Below are 23,691 nucleotides of genomic sequence, written 5' to 3' on the forward strand. Positions count from 1 at the left end.
TCTGAATATCCGGCAGTCAGGGACTATCAATGAGTGGAGTTTCTCCTTTCCTTCCTTGCATTGAGTTAAAATCTGCCTCCTGGAAACTTCTTTCCCCTGTCCTTTGATCTGGGTGGAGCCCATCTTCCTAACCAGCCAACTGTCACTTGATGGTCAGCTAGCTGGTCGAACCCCTTGTCTGAGTCCATTTTTTTTTTTACCATAACAAAACACCTGAAGCAGTTCACTTTATAGAGAAAAGAGGCTCATTTTTTTTTATATCTTTATTTTATTTTTATGTGGTGCCGAGAATTGAACCCAGTGCCTCATGCATGCTAGGCGAGCGCGCTACCACTTGAGCCACATCCCCAGCCCAAGAGGCTCATTTTTGGCTTTTGGTTCTAGAGGGCAAGGACAAAGTGTTGCATCTAGGGCTGGTCTTCTTGCTGGCGGAATCTGAGGTGGCTCAGGGCCTCACATGGGGAGAGATGGGAGCTCCTGTGTGTGTCTTCCTATGTGTTTTGGTCTCTTTCCCATCTCCTCCTCTCATAACGCCACCAGGATGCAATCATCTGTGGAGACTTACCGCCACATGGACATTGGTCACTTATCAATGGCTTTTGTTTGGTTTCTGATAACCTTTCTTTCTGCTATAATCTCCGTGGACTGTTTGGCAGGCTACCTCTCTGTTTCCTGTAGGCCACTTTTCTCGTGCCTTCCACAGGCTGTCCTGGGAGGCCTAATGTTTGGGGGGCGTGGGGACATTCTCTCCCCTGTGCATCTCTGTGATCTCACAGTCCCATCAAAGAAAGGAGCTACTTTGGCCTGTGTCGCTAATGATAAGCATAATTTCTTTTTCCTTGAGAAAAGGATATTCTATCTTTCTATATTCTTTTTATTAAAACTTCAAAATACAAAGAAGTGAAAAATCATTTGAAAACATTCTAAATCCTTCCATGCAGAGATTCATCAAACACTGGGCATAAACTATGTGTACCAAAAGCTCATAAAAATGCCTCTTTCACTACTTATGTGTTGTGCATGTCTTCACACGTGAAGGAATAAACACAGAGCTAAACATGCCGTTTCCCATCAGCTAGGTGATGTTCCAGCACACACATATCCCAGCCAACGGATCCCAGAGTACTGGACCTATTTTTGCCTCTATAAACATTGTTATGTAGACCTGCCAGAAACAAGTTTGGTTCAGCTCGGTGTAGTGGTGATACTAGTCACTCGGGAGGCTGAGGCAGGAGGATCGCAAGTTCAAGGCTAGCCTCTGTAACTTAGCAAGACCCTACCTCCAAAAAACGAAAGAAGAAAACAACAAAGAAAGAAAAGAAAAGAAAGAGAGAAAGTCCGTCTCCTTCTCTGAAATGCATCCAGTTGTTACTGTCTGCCCTTCTCCAAACATCTGCAGTTCACCCCTCCTTGGACGCCCTGGCACTTTTAATCTGTGCTTCCCTGGTAAACATATTTTCCATTGCAATAATTATATCCTGTCATTTTCCTGCCTGTAGCCACTGAGATCACATAGGGAAAAGTCTACCCCGACTTCAGCTTTCACCCCCACCCCTTGAAAAACAAAGAAAAAAAAATTAAGAAACAAGTAACCACAAAAAAAAAAACCTCAAAAAAGTAAAAAAGAAGATTAAAACAACAGCAACCCCCTGCACCCCGCACACACACCCCACACCCCGCCCCCCCGCCGGCCACAGCAGCCACCCTCGCCCTCGGAGAGGCTCCATAAACACCTTGGCGGAGGGCATGGATAAACGAATCTGCTCAATGATCCACTGCGGAGTTTCCTGGAGATGGGCTCACACTGGAGTCCAGCTCCCGGGTCTGGTTTCTGCCCTTCCTCTGAATCCCTGTCTGGGTCTCAGGATGACTGGGAACACGCGGTTCCCGGCTCCGTCCTGGGCGTGCTGGCCCTGCCCACCTGAGCTGACCAGGGCCTCCCAGCCCACCTGGAAGCCCATCCTGCCCTGTGTTGGACTTCAGCACCCTCTTGGCCTCCCCTGCCCCGCTTCCTTCTGAGTCTGACAGAGCTGCAAGGAGAAGTGGGACAGCTGTGCATCTCCTGGGGCTCTTAGAAGTGACAGGGAGAGTGGCCCCTTGACTTGCTTTCTGCTTCCTTGTAGGAGGGTGCCACAGCCCCCGACCCCCCCGTTCCCGCACTGCCAGCTTTGGGGAAAATGACAGACTTTAGGGCACACCAGTACACAGTAGGTGTTCAATAAAGGCCGTCTCCATCCCCCCTCTCTCTCTCTCTCTCTCTCTCTCTCTCTCTCTCTCTCGGTACTAGGGATTGAACTCAGGGGCACTCGACCACTGAGCCACATCCCAGCCCCCTATTTTGTATTTTATTAGAGACAGGGTCTCACTGAGCTGCTTAGTGCCTCGCCATTGCTGAGGCTGGCCTTGAACTCTCCATCCTCCTCCTGCCTCAGCCTCCTGAGCTGGGATTACAGGCGTGCCCCTGCACCAGGCCCACCTCCACTCTCTGTCCTCCTGTCATCGGGCATGTACTGGACTCCTTGTGGGCCTGCCTGTGACCTTCTGCATCCTCTGTCTCCTTAGAGGTTACATTAGAAGCTGAAGTGTAGCCCTTCCATCCCAGGTTCAAGGCTCCCTCCCTTCCCTCCCCTCCCTCTTCTCTCCTGGTGGCTTGAGCTGTTCCCTAGAGGACACCAGTTCCCTTCTTGGGGATCTCTGAGTCCATGGTCTGAACTGTGGGTCTTTTCTCCCAGTTCTCTCATTTTCACGGCAGACCTATAGTTTTGTTTTATTTTTCCAGAGTTCCCCGAACTTTTTGAAAAAAAATCCCCCTCAAGTCTAAGATGCCCGTCTGTCTAACAATTTCCAGAATCTCTCTCCTGAGTGACCTTAGCCGTGGCCTGAAGGGACCCACCTGTGTGAAAGGCAGCCAGGATGAGGTTCCTCCCCGGGAGCTTACACCACGGACTCCACTGACGGGAAGAGGGCCTGGTCCCCTCTGCCAACCCGGGTCTCACAGAACGCCAGGACCCTAGGGACCCCTCAGCAGAGCAGTGGACCCAAACCCACCCAGGCAGAGGCCTGGCCTCCGAGGACTGACTTTCTAATTAATGGCTCGGCCAGGAACAGGGGCACAGGCCTGTAATCCCAGCCACTCAGGAGGCTGAGGCAGAAGGATCAGCCCCTGCCACCCAGCAAGACCTTATCTCAAAACAAAATAAACATCAATACAATAAAGGGTTGGGGAAGAGCACAGAGAGTGCTCCAGAGCCCCTGGTTCATCCCCAGCAGGAAAAGAAAGAACAGGAAAGGAAAGAAAGGCAGCCCAGCTGGACATAACAGATCCACTGGGCACGGGCTCTGTGACCAGGGCTGGGCCAGAGAAAGGATGCAGGACACCCCATCGGCCCCCAAGAGCTTGGAGCCCACTGCTGAGACCTCTAGTGTTTACCCTCCAAAGAGAGAGAACAGAAAGATGGAGCTGGGAGGCGGGGCAGGGGGCAGTTGGGACAGTTTGGGTTTATTTAAAGAAATTTAAAACCGTGTCGTCTTCCTGTTTCTTCATCAGGTCTAAGTAGTTTCCAGTCATTCCATTGATTAAACAAATGTGTATTAAGAAAGAAAAGCACAGGCCAAGCCTACCTTGTGCCCGGCTGCCATACACAGTGAGGCCTCTCTCAGGAGGCTGAGCCTTACCCCTTGAGAAGGTATCAAATGGGGCACACGCCAAGGTCGGAGGACAAATGCCCAGCCTTAACAGCGGGGGCCACCCTAAGTTCCACGTAAGGGGCTCAAAGTTGGGTAATCAAGAGTGGAAATCGCTGGAAAAACCCTAATACCCTGTTGCAACATTCTAGGAAAACGAATCGTCTATTGAATAAGAGTGAATCACCCAGGGGAAGGCTAGGGGCAGTCAACACTGGCCACGCTGGTCATCCCCACCCTTTGGTTCCCCAGTAAGGTCCAGAGGCCCTCTGGGGCCATGCGGAGGAGGAATGAACTTCAACCAGAATCCAGACACATGCAAATGGCCCCGTGGGCCCTGGAGGAAGTTACCAGATGGGGGAGCACTGGGTAGCTCAGTGCTCATGGTCCAAAAAGCAGAAGTGAGAGTGGGTGAGATTCCCCAGGCCCTCCCCTCCCCTCCCTTCTCACTGGACTCCACTCCCCGGGTGGCCCTTGTCCCTTCCCTCTCAGAAATGAGACCTCTGACTTTACCCAATTACCCAAGTCTGCAAAATACCCATCTTGAAAGGAAACAGCCTTGTGAGGTTCCTTGCTGCCCCTGGATTGCGGAATAGATCTGAGGGCCCCTGGGGGCTGGAGGGTAGATGAGGGGACGGGGGAGCTGCTGAGCCCCACGTGGAGTAAGTCAGGAGTGGGCGGTGAACCTGAGGTCTTCCCCAGCTCTCTGCGGGGTTAGCATCCTCGTTCAGTAGATGAACTGATGGCATCTCAGTGGGCAAGCAGTGACCCTAGGACCTGACTCAGTCTGGCTACAGTGGTGGCGGCCAGCTGGCTTCCCAGGCTATATGGCCTGGACTCTGAGCCCCCAAAGAACAGGCAGATGCTAGTCTTTTAGGAAAGGAAGACACACCTGTCATACTCCAGGTGCACTTGGGGCCTCCTAGTAGACACTCACCTGATAAGTTCTACCCTAGCTGCTGGGTTTTGATGGAGCCATTCTATATTTCCAGTAACTTCCACCTTAATTAATCGCCCATTGATTCCCCTTTCACTTACGTGTGAGTGTGAGGCTCCAGCTTCTCTGTCAGGAAGCAAACTATCTATTGATGAATGAGTCAAAGCCGGGCTGTTGCTCATTCACCCAGGAGGGTGTTGGTGCATCTGGGTTTCCCCTCACCTGTTCCAGCGAGCCCCGAAAGATGGGAGGAAAAGCCCTGGGGAGAAAGTGGTTTCCTGGCTCTTCCAGGCCCCGTATTTGAACCACACTTTCTCTCTCTCTCTCTCTCTCTCTCTCTCTCTCTCTCTCTGGCTCCTCTCCTGAGATTTCCATCCCATGCCAGGTTTGGGTGACTATGGCCAGACTTTTTAAAATCCATATTCTATAGTGCTGCGTATCCTTTTTAGTGCACTGCTCACTTATTTTATTTTATTTTCACTGAGGACAACTGGACATTCAGTACATCAGGACATTCACGAGCATCACTGCAATGATTGACAAGACAAAAAAAGGAAGCTATGGGCATAAACTGCCCAGGGTGGAGGACAGAGGTGCCAGGCAAGCAAGCTGAGGCTCCAAGGGACATTCTGTGGGCCAGCAGGGGAAAGGGGGGTGCTGGCCTCCACACTCTGGACTCATCCCTCTGGCCCTCAGGCTCTTCATTTGAAGAACAGGAGAATGGGCTCACAGGATGGCTCTGGGGTTCTCGTCCCAGTGCCTAGTGCAGCAGTCTGGCAACATGAAGCCTGACCTGAGGACTCAGCAGTGTTGTAATGAGATCCAGCTGACCAGTGGTAACACTCCAGTACAAGAAGCACCGGGCAAAGCCGGGTGACCCAGGTGAGGCACCTGACAGACAGTGGGTGGGTAAATGTGACCTTCCACTCTCTGAGCATCTGGGAGACCCTCTGCTCTGAAGGGAGTGATCTGGTTTAGGTAATGGTAGCAACTTGCATTCTGATGGCATTACATGTAATTTGTCCCCCTATGACCACTGATATGGGGCAGACTGTAAATATTCTACTGGTTCTTAGATGGGAAAGAGTGACCAGGAAGGGTCCAGCAAGTGGTCCTCAGGCGATGGAGTGAACCCAAGGGGACCCAGGTCACCTGTGCAGGGCTACCCATAGAAGTGGTCACTTCCTCTAGTGGGAGAAGGGGCCAAGAGGGTAGCTAAAACCCACAACAAGAGTCTGCTGGACAGGATGTCCAAAGACCCCAAGGGGCTGGGGATTGGTGTCCTAAAGTGACCCTAATGTGACCGTTTAGAAGCTTTCATCCAATGACCATCTCAGGGGCACTCATTCTGGAAAGGGGCACTGGAGATTCAACACTGAACTACAGGGACACATAGGGGAAGGGAATTAGGAAGGGCCTGCAAATAGGACATTTGTGGGCAAAGGCTGTGTCCTCCAAACAGAGGGGGTATAGAGGGCAGAGAGGCCCAGGAGGAGGGAAGCAGTTCTAATGGGCTCTAGTTACTCTGCGTGATCAACACCAGAGAATGTTCCTGGCCTAGGCAAGGACCTGGGCCCAGCCAAGAAGGGGAGGGAGCTGGGCGCGGCCTGGGAGGAAACAGGGGAACAGGGGAGCCCTGCCCTAGCGTGCCCTCTGTCCCGGGCACGCACCCTGCCGGGAAGCCCTGGGGTCGCAGCTGCTCTGGCGGCCGGGCCCAGAATAGCCTCCTTCCGGGCAGGGCTGCCCCGGCCGGCCCGCAGCGCCAGCTCCCGAAATAGGTCGCCGCCTGGCCAGGCTATGAGAGGGGCGGCCCTGGCTTCGGGGCGCACAGGACAGGGACCTGGGCGCACGGACCACAGGGGGCTGCAGGACGCAGTCCGGGACTGGACGCGGGGCCCCGGGTGGGGGTGGTTCCGAGGCGGGGACCTGGGCAAAGGGTAGGCACTGGGTCACAGAGAGACGGGGTGCGGGCGGGGGCCCCGGCTCTGCGAGCGCGGTGCAAGCCCGCGGGGGCGGGGGCGAGGGGCGGGGACTGGGGAGGCGCGGCGGACGTCGGGGGCCGGGGGCGGGGCGTCGGGGCACGCGGGGCGCGGGCCGGGGGCCGGGGGCCGGGATCCCGGGCGCGGGGCCATCCCGAGGCGGGTAGAGCGGAGCGCTGAGCTCATGGCCCGCGAGCAAGCCCGTCCGGGCGGCAGGGCTGATGGAAGCCCTGAGGAATGCACAGCTGGCGGCGCGGTCGGGCGTGCGCGTGTTCCCTTTCCTCTTTAAACGTTGCTGGGCGAGGAAGCAACAGCGCCACGGTTGTCATGGCCACGGACCAGGCAGGGGTCCAAAGCTTGCAGGTCAGCGGTCACCGGCTGACCACCTGTCTCAGCCAACACAGGCGACCCGTGAATACCGGGGCTGGGGGTGGAGACCTTCGGGGTCTGGCCCCCAAAGGACACCCCCACCGCCTGATGAAATGTCAGCCCTGCTTCCTCCTCTCCCTCATCCAGATGCAGTCCTGGGGCCTGGTGCTCCTGAGACTCCAAGAGATGGGCAGAAGTGCCTGCAGCTCGCCGAACTATTGACCTAAGCAGACAGAGGTTGAGGGGGACCCTCAAGGGTGCTGACCTCACCTCCTGCCCATCACAGCCACCACCTCCTCGCCTTCCCTCCACCAGCCTCTGTCCTCCTTAACCTCCACCCAGCTCAGTTTTCTCAGCAGTTAGCCAGAGATCAGTCACAGCCGTCCAGGCAAGTCTGGTGCCCTGCACCCTGTCCATATGCGGCTCCCTCCCGTGTCCCCTCCCTCCTTCCCTCACAATGCAGCCTGGAGGGAGATAGGCTGCCCCATCACTGCCTGGCCCCTTGCCTGGGGTTGTGGGTGCAGCGACATCCCTGCCAGAGCCCTCCCTCTGGGTTACCTTGAGACCCCCCTCACTGAAGAGGATGGTCCACTTGTCAGAACCTGCAGAGATCCCCAGCTGAGGTCCAAGAACATGCAGGGCAGGTGCCTGGCTGGAGTGGGGCAGCCTCTCCCGAGGTTAGCCGCAGCTCCAGCTGCCCTTTCCAACCTGGGCAGGTAGATTGCCAAGGACCTGGACTAGGCCCAGGGCCTTGCCTCGGCTGGGAACATTCTCTCCGAGTCCCAGTGCCCACCCTTTGCTCTGGAGATTGCTGCAAAACCATCCTGCCCTGGGGGTGGGATTAGGAGGACTGGCCTGGGAAGGTCTCCTGAGGCCCCTTCTCTTACTCTGAGGACCAGGGCTAGGGGACAGGGGAAAAGCAGGACCTCCTGTAAAGAAGGGTGGGTGTGATTTCCCATAACTTCCTGGCCTAAGGCCTGGTGGTCTGGCAGTTGGGCAGGTGAGCCAGAGAGGCCCTGAGTACAGGGAGGTCTCAGGGAGAATGTGGCATTGCCAGGGCCCAATATATGTGTCCCAGGGAGTGGAGGGGGGTGGGTGCTGTAGCTGATTTCCCAGTGAGGTGAGTGCAGACAGATGGGCTGCCTGGAAGTACCCACTGTGTCCCTAAGCAGGTCAGGTCACTACTTAAATGCCAGATTATAGGCAAGGAAAAATAAATAAATAAAAAGGCTGTGCAGGTGCTCAGTCTCTTCCAGAGGCATCAGGGTGGCTGGGGTTGACCAAGCACTCAGTAGGTTCTGGGCATTTAGGGCATTCATTCACTGAACTTCACCAACCCCAACAAGTGGGGCTTTATTATGCCCATGATACAGATGGGGAGCTCATTTAGAGACCTGCCTAGGTCTCCTTGGTACAAGAAGGCAAACTGGGGTGAAAACCCAGCTCTTAGCTACCGCTCCCTCTGGCCTCCTAAGTGTGGGAACCAATGTGGCCCAGCTGACCACCAGGTGCCTGCCCCCTCCGCCTCAGGCACAGCAAGCTGCCTGTCAGTACTCAGCTGACTTCCTGTCCCTGGAAGAGCAGCTGTGGGTATGCTGGGGCAGGGCGGTCCCCTTCCTGTGGTTCAGGTGAGGGTGTAACCCCGTGACTTCTTGGCATCCTCTGTCTCTCCTTTCCCAGGCTCTGTAGTCAGACCTTGGTACCCCCAGCCACCTCCAGGCCACGTGTTTGTCCAGAGTGCTCAGCTAGTGGAGGGGCAGAGAGGGAAGGAAGAGGCTAAGGCCTGGCTGAGGAAGGCTTGGGGGACCCAAGGACCATACTTTGTCTATCAAAGGCCACACGGAGGGCTCTCTGTCCAGCATAAGTGTGCTTTGGTGGAGTGTGCCGTGGAAAGCCCCTTCTGCTGTCCACAGCCTGGTCATCTGGATTGGACAGGCGCAACAGAGGGAGAGGCCGGCACCATTAGCTCCTCCACCTCACTGTCAGATTCTCCAGGGCTGTGGACAGAGCTGGCCGGCTGCTGGCCAGCCCCCTTTCCCTAGGTGGCATTGCCAAGGAAGTGTGGCACTGTCTGTATTTCCTGTGCTCAATTCCAAAGCTCCACCTCCCTGTGGAGGCTCCGACTAAGCCTTCTAGAGGACAGTGTTCCTGTGAGGGGTCATCTGAGGCTGCTGAGACCAAAGTGCTTCACCAGAAAAAAGCAGGAAGTGCCTCTGCAGCTCCGTGAGGCAATGTCTAAACAGCACCAGGCTGGGCGAGGTGGGCTGCAGGTGTGCCCCTCCACAGGGCACCGACTGCCTCTCAGCCCTGCAGCTGGCTGGGCCATCGGCTGGCTCCATCCTTGTGTCTTCTCAGCCTGTCCTGGGTGCCCAAGGTGTCTTTAGTAGAGGGTAAAGGAACATTTAAAGGAGCATATTTCCCAGGTTCTTCCTGGAAGAAAAAAAAATTTTTTTTTTTCCTTTTTAGACAGAGACAATCCTCACTATGTTGCTCAGGCAGGCCCCAAACTCCTGTGCTCCAGTCTCCTCCTGTCTCAGCCTCCAGGCTAACTGGGCTAACTGAGAGCTACAAGCATGCACTACCACACCTGTTCTTTTTTTTTTTTTTTTCACTGTTGGAAATTGAACCCAGGGCTTTGCATATGCGAGGCAAGTGCTCTACCACTGACTCTCCCCAGCCAAAAAAAAAAAAAAAAACATTCTTAATATGGATCCCACAGGACCACTGTAGTAGGTTAAAAAATATCCCTTCCTCCAAAATCATGTCTATAAGGAACTGTAAATGTGACCTTATTTGGAAATAGGGTCTTTGCAGACGTAATTAAGTTAAGATGAGGTCATACTGGATTAATATGGGCCCTAAGCCAATGATTGATGCTCTGATAGGAAGAATGAAATTTGGACACGGACACAGAAAGCCGTGACATTGGACTGATATGTCTACAAGCCAATGTCCCTTCAAAACTTCCAGTAGCCTCCAAAAACTGGGAGAGTCGAGGAAAGAGTCTTCCCTACAGCCCTGGAGATGGTGTGGCCATGCAATACCTTGATTTTTGGACTTCTGACCTCCAGACAGTGAGAGAATAAATCTCTGTTGTCTTAAGCCATTGGGACTGTGGCAGTCCCAGGACACTGATACAACCATCAAGCAGAGGACTGGTAAAGAACCCAAGAAGAAAATGTATCAAGCCCATAAAGAAAAGACTTTGAAGACCCCAGGGAGAGAACAGGAAGGAGTGCTTCCCCAACTTCCTCCTCTCACCTGGCAGGAAACCATGGACCAAGTGGCAAGCCTGGGAAGAGGTGGTCACTATCCTCCTAGGGAGGGTGTGAGCTTGGTTGGAGGGGGAATGGGAGGGGAGGTGCCAGGAACTTGCTGAGTCCCTGGGAGACTCTGTTTACAATCATGAGCTCCTCCTGGGGCTATCCTCAGAGGTGTGGATTCCGACCTAAGGCAGGGTGCTTAGGGACTTGCCCAAGGTCATCCACCTTAAGCAGTGATGTGGGAGGCAGGCCCAGCCTTTCTGACCACCCAAAGCTCACTCCACTTCTGCCACCTACCCTCTGCTAGTCCAGGGCTCCCCTGCCCATGACCAGGGCCTCAGGGGGTTGGGCTGAGAGTCAGAGTAAGCACCTGGCCAGAGGCAGAGGCGCTGGAGCCCATGGCTGGGCTTGGGATCTCAGCTCTACTCTAAGTCACCTGATTTGGGGCAAGTTAAACTGCATCCCTGTTTCAGTTTTCTCCACTGGAAAAAAAAATGGGAACAATATTAGTACCTAACTCATGGAGCTACTGGAGAATTCAATGAGTTAATATGTTTCTAGTGCTTGGCACTTGGGAAGCTCGGCTATAAAAATGTTTGTGAAATCAATAAAGCATGCTGGGTAAGGACTCTTTTCCTCCAGGGTTAGGAGCAAGAAGAGGGCTGTGGCAGGGCAATCTGTCTTCCTCCGAGGGCCAGGGGGAGACCAAGGATAACAGTGCCTCACTTTGTCCTCATCTGTTTCCAATGGAACCCTCCAGAGACCAGCAAGGAGGCGTCCAAGCCTGAGCTGCCGAGTTCTGCCGACATCCTGAACAAGCTGACTCAGTTGCTTCAATCCTGCCTCTGAGGTCAAGGCCACCTTTTGATCCTGGCCTGGGCAGCTTTCTCCTGCCAGAGAGCTGGGACCCCAGCCACGGCCTTGAAGCCTGGTTGCCATCACTGCCTTGCTCACAGCAGGAACCTGGACCGGGGTGATTCACAATCACTCATGGCCCTGTGGAAAGACAATGCGCAGGGCATATCCCGGGGAGAGCTGTCCCTCACCTTCACACACTTGGAATGTGCGAGCAGCAGCTTGTGTACCCTGCGTGCCTCCGGGAAGTGCTCCAGTCATCGCTGGCCACTTCCCCATCGTTCTGTTGGGGGCCTGCAGCCTCCACCCAGCATCTGGCTATAACTGGCTCTCCTCCGGGTGACTCTCCTGTCAGCACAGAGCCTGGCCTGACGGCCCCAGGGCTTTGCTGTCCTTCCCCACTCAGGACTGTCAGACTCAGTCCCCATCCGGTGTGGGCACCAGGTCTTTGCAGCAGCTGGGCCCCTTGGCTGACCTTCTAGCTCCTTCTCTGAGACTGGAGAGGCCTGGAAGAGGGCCCAAGGGAGGGTCCCGGCTGTGCTCCTGGGCTCCTCCCTTCCACTCCAGGGCTCTGGTTGGAGCCTGCTCAGGGTCCATACTGAATTCTCAGCCAAACCCTGGCCCTGTGATGGCCTGAGGAGTCCAATGGGGAAGCCCCGACATCCAGGGCAGCATTCCAGGGCCATTGACTGCCTCTCCCCCCCCCCCCCCCCCCGGCCTTGGGCAATGTGGGCTGGACAGACTTCCTGCCAGACCCCCTTGCCTACTTTCACCAGGTGCCAAGGGACACCGAAAGGGCAGTGAATAGCTGGAGGACCACTCTTGGAAGCCAGCCTGCCTCCCGCCCTGCGCTGGCTCTTCTCCCTCCAGCCTCCTTTTCACAGGAACCTAGGACAGGAAGGAACTTAGAGGTCCCCTCCTCCACTCCCCACCCCTTTTCCAGAAAGGATAGTTTGGAGCGATTTGCAGTTCTCTGAGGCTTCGAGCAAAGCCCTGGACGTTAGGTTGGCCAGAGGTCTTGCTGGGGTTCCCGTGGGGACTGTATCCATTGGGGCACCAGCCAAGACATCTGAGGCTCCCCACGGGAAGGTGGTCTGACTTAGTGCTTCCTGCAATCATTTAGGGTCTGGGTGGGCAGCAGGGTTGCACAGGATCGTCCACAGGTCTGTCCAGGGCTCTGGTGAGAGCTATCATTTGGCTTGGGAGCTGCTAAGTGGAGGCAGTGGGTGGGCGTGGGTGGTGGGGCTGTCCCATACAGGTGCAGCAGCAGCAAAAAGGTGCCAGAACAGAGTCAGGGGACAGGTTCCAGTTTCCTCTGTAATCATTTATCTGTGATTGGAGACAGGCCTGAGCCCCTCTCCACCTTGGTCTCTCCTCCGGAGAAGGTAGTGTACCTTATTTTACTTTCCCTCCTTCCCTTGGAGGCAGGGAAGGCTGATGGAATTAAGTAACCTAAGCTGTTTTCTTTGCAGTGCTGGGGATGGAACCCAGAGCCTTCCACATTCTAGGCAAGCACTCTGCCACTGAGCCCCATCCCCAACCCTTAAAATGCATTTAAAAAAAGAAAAGCTAGCAGGTGGGTTATAGCTCACTGGTAGAGCACTTGCCTGGCATATGTAAGACCCTGCTTGATCCTCAGCACTTCATAAAAAAGAACCAAAGTGTCATATATGCAAACATATGGCATTAAAATTTTTTTTTAAATCCTGATCACCTCTGGAAGTAAAAGTTGGATTGAAAATGTGACATTTTAGGGCTGGGGATGTAGCTCAAGCGGTAGCGCACTCGCCTGGCATGCGTGCGGCCCAGGTTTGATCCTCAGCACCACATACAAACAAAGATGTTGTGTCTGATGAAAACTAAAAAATAAATATTAAAAAAAATTCTCTCTCTCTCTCTTTAAAGAAAATATGACATTTTAATTTTTTTTTTTGGGGGGGGGGTGGTAACTAAGGATTATATCCAGGCTACTCAACCACTGAGCTTTATTTTTGAGATGGGTACCAAAACGATGTTTACGTTATTGAGACTAGCCTTGAACTTGCAATCCTCCTGCCTCAGCCTCTGGATTCAGTGGGATTACAGGCCTATGCCACTTGCCCAGCAATCAGTGATTTTTTAAAAAAAAATTTTTAATTTGTTCTAATTAGTTATGCTTGACAGTAGAATGCATTTTCATACATTGTACACAAATGAAGCCCAACCTCTCCTCCTTCTGGTTATACATGGTCAATGATGTGTTTTTTGTTTGTTTTGGGGGGTACCAGGGATTGAACCCTGGGGCACTCAATCACCGAGCCACATCCCCAGTCCTATTTTATATTTTATTTAGAGACAGAGTCTCACTGAGTTGCTTAGCACCTCGATTTTGCTGGCTTTGAGCTCGCAATCCTCCTGTCTCAGACTCCAAGCTGCTGGGATCAATGATGCTTTAATAACTTCTAACATCCCATTTTTGCCCCCAGTACTAGGAATTGAAACCAATTTTTCCTCTGAACTATATCAAAACTTTGTTGTTGCTGTTTTGTTTTTTGTTTGTTTGTTTTGTTTTGTTAGATAGAACCCTGCTAAGTTGCTGAAGGTAGACTTGAATTTGCAATCCTCCTGCTTCAGCCTCCCAGTTCGATGGGATTACAGGTGTGTGCCACCATACCTGGCTAGAAGCCTCAATATTTGCTGGGCACAGTGGCACACAACTATAACCCCACCAGTTTGGAAGGCTGAGGCAGGAAAAGCACAAGAAGAAAGAGAGGAGTGGAGGGTGCAGAAAGAAAGAAAAAGGAAGGAAGGAAGAAAAGAAAGTGGTCCATTATTTAAAGAGCACTTCTTCCATATAGCCACAGATCAGGCGTTGGGTGACTTTCCCTAGGAACCACCCATTCTGCTGGACATTTCTGAAGAACATAAGAAAGCAAGAGATATGCCAGACATGGTGGCACACGCCTGTAATCCCAGTGGTTTGGGAGGCTGAGGCAGGAGGATGGCAAGTTCAAAGCCAGCCTCAGCAACTTAGCTGGGCCCTAAGCAACTTAGCGAGACCCTGTCTCTAAATAAGGAATAAAAAAGGACTGGGGATGTGGCTCAGGGGTTGAATGTTTCTACTAAGTTTATACCTGGTATCAAAAACAAAAACAAAAAAACAGCAACAAAAAAGAAAGAAAGAAAAACTAGGAAAAATAGGACATATAAGTCCTGGTGCAGAGCAGGCATTATTCAATAAATAAGTATAGACTGAATAAGAGAGTTTCTTTACTCTGAGAGTTCACAGTCCCGTTTGGAAACACAATAATGGGACCAAGGAATAGGGGAGTAAATAGTGTGTCTATCTATATGAGATGCTCCTGGAGGAAGAACGGTCCTGAGGTCTGCAGGGAGGCATGACCAGAGGAGAGGGAAGGACTGGCTGGGCAGGTGGGATATCCCCAGATGGACTCACAGGTGGGCAGAGGAGGGTATGTGTTGTGAGGAGTGGGAAGACAGCTCTGATGGGGACAAGTGTGTCTCCCAGTGCAGAGGGGCGGAGGAGTGGAAGAGGCGTCCGTGGTGGCTGGAGCCTGAGGGTCTGGATGCCCTGCTTGGTGGAAAGCACCAAGGAGAACCAGCATCCATCCTCATGATGTGACATGAAGGCAGTGTTTTTAGAAGAGTCTGGCATGAATGTGTCTGATGGGGATGGACCAATTTTCATGAAGTTCCCCAGAGTTTCCCTTTCCCGGGCCACAACTCCATTCATTCTGATATTTAGAAAGCCTGATCTTTCCGTCCTGTGAAAGGGACACCTGCTGTTGAGCTCACAGTCTCCCTTTCTGGGAAGCCACTCTCAGTCATTTCCTTCTGGGCACCCCCAGCTGTACCCTGTAAACGGTTTTATTTTTATACCCATTCCTTTTTAGGATACTTCTCAGTTTTCAGTCTGGTTCCCCTTTCACACTGTGAGACTCTGGAAGTCTCGGGTATATATCCTGGTTGTCATTGCTCTCCAACACCAGGCACAGTGGCCAGAACAGTGTTCCCATCATTACTGATGACATTATGTGTGCTGGTCAGGCACTGCTGATGCTTCCTAACTGGGACCACCGCAGTACCCCCAACTCAACCTCACTCACAGAGATGGAATCAGAAGCAGCACCCGCTGGAGTTGTGCAGCATGGCACAGTCCAGGTCCTCATGGACTTTCTATTTCACACCTATACTTTCAATATCTTCCACATTATGATACTACAGAATATTTTCTGTATGAAAAGATCCTATCACTGATGATTTGGGGGAGGGGAGGGGATCGAGAGGAAACGCATTTTCTTGTGTAATGTACAAAATGAACTTGCACTCCGGTGCTTTTCTTTTTAAGTCTCCATGTTCCTAAGGCCCAGCCTGAATATTGCTATGAAGAACAGCAGGCACGGGGTCAGCGCAGACAGCCCCCAATGTCCAGTACGGATCTCTCTGCTTCTTTTTGGAAAAGAGCCTGGGGCTCTGGTCTCTCTGAAAGCTGCCTTCCAGGCTGCTGCTGCTGTTGCTTAAGGCTGCGCTGCAATCGGAGCACTCAGGAGTGGGAAGTCCAGAGTTCTCCCTGCTTCTGGGAACAGACCCATCCCCCTCCCGGCACTAGCTTCCACAGCCAGCCCTCATGACAGTGGGTCAGGCTCACCCAAGGATTTCACAAACGCCTGGCCTGTTCCCAGCACAGCACAGCTGGGAGGCCTCAGTGCTGGGGAAGAAGCACCATCCTCCACCCTGGCCCCACTGTCCTTGGGCCCAGGGCCTCCAGGCCCTCCAGGCCCTCCAGGGCCTCCAGGGCTGGAGCCCAGGGAGAAGGGCTGCACTTGCCTGGGCTTGCCATGCAGCACTGAGGGCGGCAGGCGGCAACTCCAGGCCTTCCCTCCCTGTAGATTTCCCAGCTCTGCTTAGTCAGGGTTCAGGAGGAAATTCTGTGACCAGGAAGAGGGGAGAATCCAGGCTTGCCTGGCCCCACAGGCAGCAGCAGGTGGTCCTAGAGTCACCTGGAGTGGAGTCAATCATTCATATTCCAGGTCTCCCCTCAGGTGTCTGATTCAGAAGAGCTGGAGCTGGAGTCCAGGAATCAGTAATTTCCTCCTCACCCTAAGAGATCAGCTATGGGTGGATGTTGGTGCTTTCAGGGGGCTTGGGGACAGAGAGGTGTAGTCACTGGACAGAGAAAAGAGGCCAGTGGAAAGAGCCCTGGATTCTAAGTTAGAATCTTCATCTCTCCCTCTAGCTCTATGATCCTGAAAGAATTGTCCTTGAATTTGGGCCTCAGTTTATCCATCTCTAAAGTGGATGTGTTCTGACCTGAGGATAGAAGGACCCACAGTTCTAGTTTGCCAGAATTTCAAGGCGAACCCTCGCACCCTGGGAAAAGCTAGTTACCCTACCTGAGGGTGGGGCAAAATCCAGCCTGTGCCATGTACTACAAACGTGATTTGATGATGCTTCTCCCTGACACAATCGTATTTATTTTATTTACGTATCTACAATTTTCTTGCCTGGTCCCTCCCACTCACCTCCTGCGAGGTCCTGGGAGCCAGGCCCAGCAGCACCTGGCCTTGTCCGGACCCTGAGTCCACCACAGTCCGGGACACACAGGAGCTGTCAACCCATATTTGCTGAATGAGTGGGAACAAGGACGGTGGGCCTCCAAGGACAGGATCCCTGGATGGAGTTGGGGGTGGGCTTGCTCCGCTGGCCTGGACAGGGGTCCCGGGTCCCCGGACAAAAAAAGCTGATCCTCTTGCCGCCGGGAGGAGAGTGCGGCCTTCAGAGCAGCTGCCAGGGTCAGTGACCCCCGGGGCCCACGGCGAGCTCCCCCCTGCCCCCGCCCAGGGAGGTGCGCCTGGCAGCCTCGCGGCCGAATTTCCTGGCACTCGGCTGAGAATAAACAGCGCTCAGCGCCTGTAATCCCGTTGCCCCGGCGACGGCGCTCCGCGGGCGGGGGCGTGGCGGAGGCGTGGCGTGGCGGGGGCGTGGCCTGCCGTGCGCACGCTCCGCGGGGCGCTGCTCAGCTCGCGGTGCCACCCCCAGCGCTCCGCGCGGACATTCTTCGCATAGCTCCGCCAGGGCTCCCGCGGTGTCCGGGAAGTGACTCTTCCTGGCAGAGGGCTGCTCAGAGCGACGCGCCCGCCCGCCCGGCGGCTGCCTAAACGGAGGGGGTGGGGCGGGGCGCGGGAAGGGGGCTCCCCAGCCTGGGACTATGCTCACCCGCCGCTTCCTGGGGACCCGGTCCCCTGGGCACGTCTTTCCCCACGCTGCCCGGTGCTCCGGGGGCCCGAGTCCCACACCTCCACAGGCTGGTGTCTGCCTGGACTCCCTGTTGACTGCTCCTCCTCTGCCTGGTACCCATGCGGTGCCCCCTCTCAAACATCTGTACTCATTCCTTAGGCCGGGACACTTCGTGCGGGCTTATTTTCCATCGCTGGCTTTCCTGTCCGTGGCCTCTTCCCTCCTTCCCTCCCCCTAGGCAGGCCTTAGATTTCCCATTCTTGGCTCCAAGTCATCTCGGGAGGCCTTGCCCAAAAACAGCACCACCAGAGAGGATGGGGCCTCTTGGGGTGGATTATTAGCACAGGAGCAGGGTATCGGGTACAGGGCGGAGACCAGTCATCTCCCCGCTTTCCTTTGGCGAGGGACACCAGCTGTGCCCTGGAATACCTACTCAAGCCACAGGGGATTGCCCCACCCCATGCCCTGGAGGCACTGAGTGCATCTTGGAATCAGGAGTACTCCTCCTCTGGCAACCAGGACAAAGGAACCCCACAAGTCTTTTGGAAAAGGGGTGTCTTCCCCTGAAAGGATTGAGAAGCACAGGTTGTGTAACAGAAATGGGACAAAGGAGGGAGGAAAGGAAGAAGCTGCTGACCCACAGGTCCACCCAAGGGAGAGATGTGGCCACTAGCTTGCTGTGTGAACTTGAGCAGGTTGTTTCCCTTCTCTGGGCCTCAGTTTCCTTGACATAAAGGTAGGAGCCCAGAAGGTAGGAGCCATCTGTGATAGGAAATGGAGAGACAGAGAAGGCTGGGGTGGGCAGTGAGCTGTGGGTCGGGAAGTGAGTTGGGTGTCTTCCTGGCTCTGCACTTACCCCAAGCCAAGGTTCACCCTCCAGGAGGTAGGAGAGGGAGTCTCTTCCCCCAGACAGAGAAAGCCAAGTTCTTTTGCTAGTGTCCTTCAAACACAGGCACCCTGGCCAAGGATAGGGGCAAGGTACACCCTGGTTTCCTCAGTTCCAAAGGGACTGTTTGAGTAGAAGGAGCACTCTCTGCAGCAGGAGACAGGTGATGGTCAGTCAGCTCTAGTGCCAGGAAGAGCTGCCAGAGGTTTTCCCAGAGTCTGTATTCCTGGGGGGGAGGGGAGGGTGGCTGCCCACTGGGTCCCCTCATCTGAAATCTGCTCTGGAAACATCTCTCTACTTGGGTCCGCAGCCTCAGTTACTGAGCTGATGGTCTCTCTGTTGTGGGGCCCACGTATTCTGTCCACTCAGTGGTCTCATGCCTGGCCCCTTCTCGTCACTTTAGGTCATTTTCTCCAAAAGTCCAGGAAATGGGAAAGAAAAATGACTTTGTTTATTTACTCTCTCAGTTGCCTTTTGGACACTGATTCCTGGAGCAGCTTATCACGTTGGCTTAGGGGGTTGGGGGGAATCTGTGCTGGGGGCCTTGGGACCAGGAAGAGGCCCTGGTATTTTGTTTCAGGCATCTGAAACTCAGGTAAGGAGATGGAGCCCCAAATATAAGGATAACACTTGTCACCCAGCTGTCACCCATCTGTCGGGTCTGGGGAGTTAGAGAAGGAAGCAAGGGAGGAAAATATCACAGAGGTGTTCCCACCCCAGTACTGGGGACTGTAGAGTACTCTATCACTGAGCCACATCCCCAGCCCTTTTTATTTTTAGACAGGGTCTTGCTGAGTTGCCCAGGCTGGCCCTGAACTTGTGATCCTCCTGCCTCAGCGTCCTAAGTAGCTTGGATTATAGGTGCATTCTACCTTACTGGCTTCATTTTTTTTTTTTTCTTTTTTTAGCAGAACACTGGTGCTGAAACCCTAGAATGTGCGCGTTTGTGTTGAGGGATGCTAACCTCTTGTATTTTTAGGGAGTACTTACTTGAGAGCAACCATGGGCATATACTTAGTATATTGGGAGGCAGAGGTCACCGGCTTTGAAAATCAAATGCTCCTGGGTTCCATTGCTGTTGTCCTCACATTCCCAGGCGCTGTGTCCTTGGACAAGTTGGTTAACCTTCCTGAACCTGTCTCTGGCCCCACTCAGTTAACAAATATTTACTGAACACCTATCTAGGCACCAGAAGTGACCAGACAAGTCCTGCTCACACAGCACAGTTGTGTCTGAGAATACCCCCTGTCCTCTATGGGTGCTTGGGAGAGTCCACCCACGTAGCCTCCAAGTGCCTAGGGTGTGGGAGGTACTAAAGATGAGTGAGTAGAAGGCTGCTATTTCTGGGAGGTGCCTGGCTCTGTAGGGGCCCCTAGGAATGTGGGAGGTTGGAGGTATTGGGAACAGTGGCCAGGAAGCTCTCGAACACCTGGTTCTAGTCCCATCTGCACCACCCTCCCTACCTCCTGTGAACCTAGTGGTACAGAGGTTGGAGGTCAAGGGTCACTGCCAGGACCCCACATCTGGGCTTTCTTGGAACACCTCCCTGCCAAGAAGCCTGAGAGCCTCTAATAGCTTGGAGACTCTGACAGCTCTGACCACAGCTCAGCTTGCTCCCTGCAGGCTCTTTGAAGAGCTTCCTTCGAACTTGCTTTGCATATTCTGGTCAGATCTGAATCAGACTAGCAGGAATTACCCCTCTCAGTAACAGTCTAAGTGCTGCCTTAGCTTGTCAGTGACACACAGGGGCAGGCACACTGACGTGAAGGCACATTTGATTTCACCACAAGGAGCACCTCAGCAGGGATGGGGCACAGCCAGCCCCCTTTGTGGTTCCCTCCCTCTCCTCTGAGTGTGGGTGTGGGTGAAAGAGAAAGCAAGGCATGGTAGGGGTGCTGGGAGAAAAACGCTCAAAGTATGTTTTTCATTAAAAAATAGTGCTCTTTATTATAAATTACTGAAATGTTTCTTTTCTGAGTATAAATATAAATATGTGCAAAGTTTGACTTGGATTGGGATTTGGTTGAGTTCTTCAAGCATCTCCTAACAGCCTCGAAGGCCTGAGTGGGGAGGGGGCAAGGACTGGAGGTGGAATCTTTATAAAAGACAGAGTGATCGAGGCAGATTGTAAACATTATTAAAAAACAACAAAAAAAAAAGGAAAAAATGACCCCAAAGCACAACTGCCCCGCCCAGCCCAAATACCTGACACAGAAAACTTTTATGTTTAGTTTCCCCCCCAAAAAGAACAGTTCCAGGTTAATTCCGTCGCTGCTACATTCCTGTAAGTTGTCACTGATCAGAGCCAGAGCAGCTGGAGTGGCAGGCGCCTGGATGACTTCCTGCCCACCCCACCCCAAGTGAGGAGGGAGGGCTGTGCAGGGCCTGGAGGACGTGGGACCTGGTGGCTCTGCTCTGACCACGAGGTGCCTATGACTGGCCAACACCAACTGGGCTTCTGGGCTTCTAGCGCTCAGCTGGAAGGCATGGGTCTCCCACCCCCCTCCCACTGATCCTGACCAGTGGCTGGCTGGGTGCCCTCCAGCGAATCCCTGGGCCTCTCTGCCTGGATGGCCCAGTGTGTGGCCCAGCATTTAAGGCGAATCTCTTGGCCAGACAGGAGGCATAAAGTTGAATCCCCCATCTTCTCTAGGGGGGGATGGGGTCAAAGATGGCCCATCTCTACCACCATCCCCTAGGTGCTGAAGTCACAGCATGGGCAGGAAAAGGAGACGACTGACCAGCCCATCCATCCTCTCCAAATGCCACTTCCTCCTTATAACAGGGAAGGGCCCTGGGCTCTGGGGCACAAGATGGCTCCCTTCAGGTCACCCCTTGCCTCTCTCCCTAGAGCCAGGGAGTGGAGCATGCAGCCACCCCCCTCACCTGGACTGGCCATTTCCCTGGCCAGCCCGCAGCTCTGGGGCCCCTCAGGCTGCCCTCTCCCTTCCATCCTTTCCAAGGCCCTTCACCTTGCTCAGGTTTAAACCAAATCAGAGCGCAAACAAGTTCCGCTGGAAAGTTTGAAGATTCCGAGGCAGTTCTTATAAGTTCAACTCTCTGGAGGCATCCCCCGTTGGGAAGCAGTGGAGAGCAGTGCAGGAAGGGGAGAGAAGAGAATCCACTGGTCATTGCTATTGTCCCACCTGGCCAGCTGGCTCCTCCAAAAGCTGGACTGGGGAAGGGGAGCCCAGGTGGCACTCCCCACCCTCAAACATATTCCAAGTCCGCAGGCCCCATTCTGCAGGGGGGAGGGCCGCAGGGAGGGGCCTGTCCTCCTGACTCCAGAGCAACAGGACTCTCCTTCGGCTGGATTTTTGTGCTTGTGCCATGTGCCACAGAGAAGAGGGGACCCAAGCCCCTCTCCTGACCCCTGCCCTGTGCTCTTTATAGCGGGGCATCATACTGGTCCAGGAACTCCCGAATAGGCCCAGGCAGCTGGGTTACTTTCTCATAGGAGTCCAGGTGTCCATTGACCGTCTTCCGACAGAGATGCTGAAGGGTGGCCACGTTAGAGGAGAGAGGCCGGCTCAACACCAGAGGGATCTTCTCGCCCCCTGAGTAGATGTAATAGGCTCTCCTGGGGGGGCTCCCTGGGAGGGTCTGGGCAGGCTGAGTTGGCGGCTCCGGGCCCTCCGGGACCTCAGAGGAGGGCGAGGAGGAAGGTTCAGCGGGTGGAGAGGGGCAGGAGGGGGTACCCGGGGGCGGCATGTAGTGGTGCACCAGCTTGAGCACGCAGTCAAAACGGGGCACCGGCTGGGTGCTCCGGGGGTCGCTCTGCAGTGAGAAGCTGCCCCCCTCGCACTGGATGCGCAGGTTCTTGGTTCCAGACTGGGTCTTGACGCTGAGCGTGAAGAAGTGACGCTGGTCCGAGCTGTCGCGGATGAGGAAGGTGCCGGCGGGCTCGGCGCTGAGCAGCAGGTTCGCCTCGCCACCAGTCACGGCGCTCCAGTAGAAACCACTCTCCTGCAGCTTACGCACTGCGTTCACCACCAGCTGGTACTCGCTCTTGGAGCTGAAGGTCTTGAGGCGCAGGCTGGTGTCCAGGGGGCGGCTCATCCCGGCGGCGGGAAACTTGCTGTGGGTGACCATGGCGCACGGAGCCAGCGTGGATCTGCTTGGTGGCGGCTGCAGCTGCTTGGCGGCCTCCGCGCAGCGGCCGCTACCGCATCCCGGGGGGCTGCAGAAAGGAAGGCGCGCGCCTTGTGAGTGCCCGGAACCCTCCAGCGCGCCTGGCCAGCCCTGGCTCCCTGCCTCTACCGAGCGGCTGGGACACCCACTACCGAGGCCCTCGCTGCGACCCAGCACCCGCTGGAGCCCGCCCAGACTCTACTCCAGGAGTGGGGGCGGCCCCAGGCAGCCCCCTCCCCAGCAGCACACTGGGAGGACGCCGAGTGGAAAACTCTCGCGCGGAAGTTGAATCTCCAGGAGCGCGACCGGGGTGGGAAACGAGAGCAGAGCCCCCGGGACGTTCCGGGCGCCGCTCAGTCCGGTGGCCCCGGCCAGCAAGGACCCAGGGAGAAGCCCGAGGAATGGGAGTAGGGAGGGGATAGAAACCCGAGGGCCCCAGCCTGAGTATTCCGGGAACCTGGGATCTCCGGCTTTCATTCGCTCTGCCCCCTACTTCGTCCCCTCCCTGCCGGGAATGACCCGAGAAGGGGAGGGGAAACCGGGAAAAGCTCCCGGGACTAAGAGAGGCCCCCACCTTCGCCACACTGCGCCCCTCCTGCCTACCTGGTCCTGAACCGAAGTCTCTGGCCTCGAGGCTGCGCCTTCTACGGTCCCCAAGGCACAGCGGCGGCGCGGCGGCCAGCGGTGGCTCGCGCTGCGCCCAGATGTTGGCTATCGTGAAGTCCACAAAAGGGCCCTCGCGCGTGCGTCCCTCGGACTTCGCCGTCCCCGGGTTCGACCTAGCAGGGACGAGGCGAGGGGCCCCGGCGAGAGCTGGGCCAGGCGGGCGGCGTGCAGGGCCGGAGCGGCAGCGGCGGCGCGGGGAGTCGGAGTCGGAGCCGCCGCGGAGGCCGCGCTCGCGGGTATATACGCGGCGGCCGCGCCCCGCCCCCTTGGATTCCAGGAACTGCGCGACCGGTCTTCTTGTAATGTTTAGTCACTACTCGCAGCAATGAAAGGCTGCGCGCGGAGGGCGAGGGAGGGGCCGCGGGCGGCCGAGGGCGGGCCTCGAGCAGGGGCAAGGACCGGCGGAGACGCACCGAGACAAAGCGCGACGCGAGGCGGCCAGGGCGGCCGGCGGGCGCGGCGCCAGCCCCGGCGGCGCGTTCCTGGCAGCGGCCCCTCCCCCGCGCGCGCTCCGCCCCCAACTTCTCATTCACACTTCCCCCCCCCACCCCCTCCCTTCTAAGAAGGCCAGTTTCTGGCAGAGGCGGGGGCGCCGCTCCCGGAGCGCGGGCAGTTCTAAGAGGCCGACCCGAAGAGGCTCCTAGCACCCCTTCCCTTTTTCTTGGACCCTGCGGGGACACCCCC

General features: G+C 55.2%; 1 protein-coding gene across 1 annotated transcript; it reads right to left on the reverse strand.

Annotated features, from left to right (window-relative positions):
* Window positions 1-20,128: 20,128 nt before the first annotated feature.
* Socs3 (suppressor of cytokine signaling 3) lies at window positions 20,129-23,215 on the reverse strand. The gene is made up of 2 exons (XM_046446639.2): window positions 22,945-23,215; window positions 20,129-22,390 (listed from the first exon to the last, which is right to left on the reverse strand). The coding sequence occupies exon 2, from the start codon at window positions 22,300-22,302 to the stop codon at window positions 21,598-21,600; it is 705 nt and encodes a 234-aa protein (XP_046302595.1). The 5' UTR covers window positions 22,303-22,390; window positions 22,945-23,215; the 3' UTR covers window positions 20,129-21,597.
* Between the last annotated feature and the right edge of the window lie 476 nt (window positions 23,216-23,691).

The sequence above is a fragment of the Marmota monax genome, unplaced genomic scaffold (assembly GCF_021218885.2).
Source record: "Marmota monax isolate L192 unplaced genomic scaffold, Marmota_monax_Labrador192_F-V1.1 WCK01_AAM20220418_F8-fsc00353, whole genome shotgun sequence".
Taxonomy (NCBI): Eukaryota; Metazoa; Chordata; class Mammalia; order Rodentia; family Sciuridae; genus Marmota; species Marmota monax.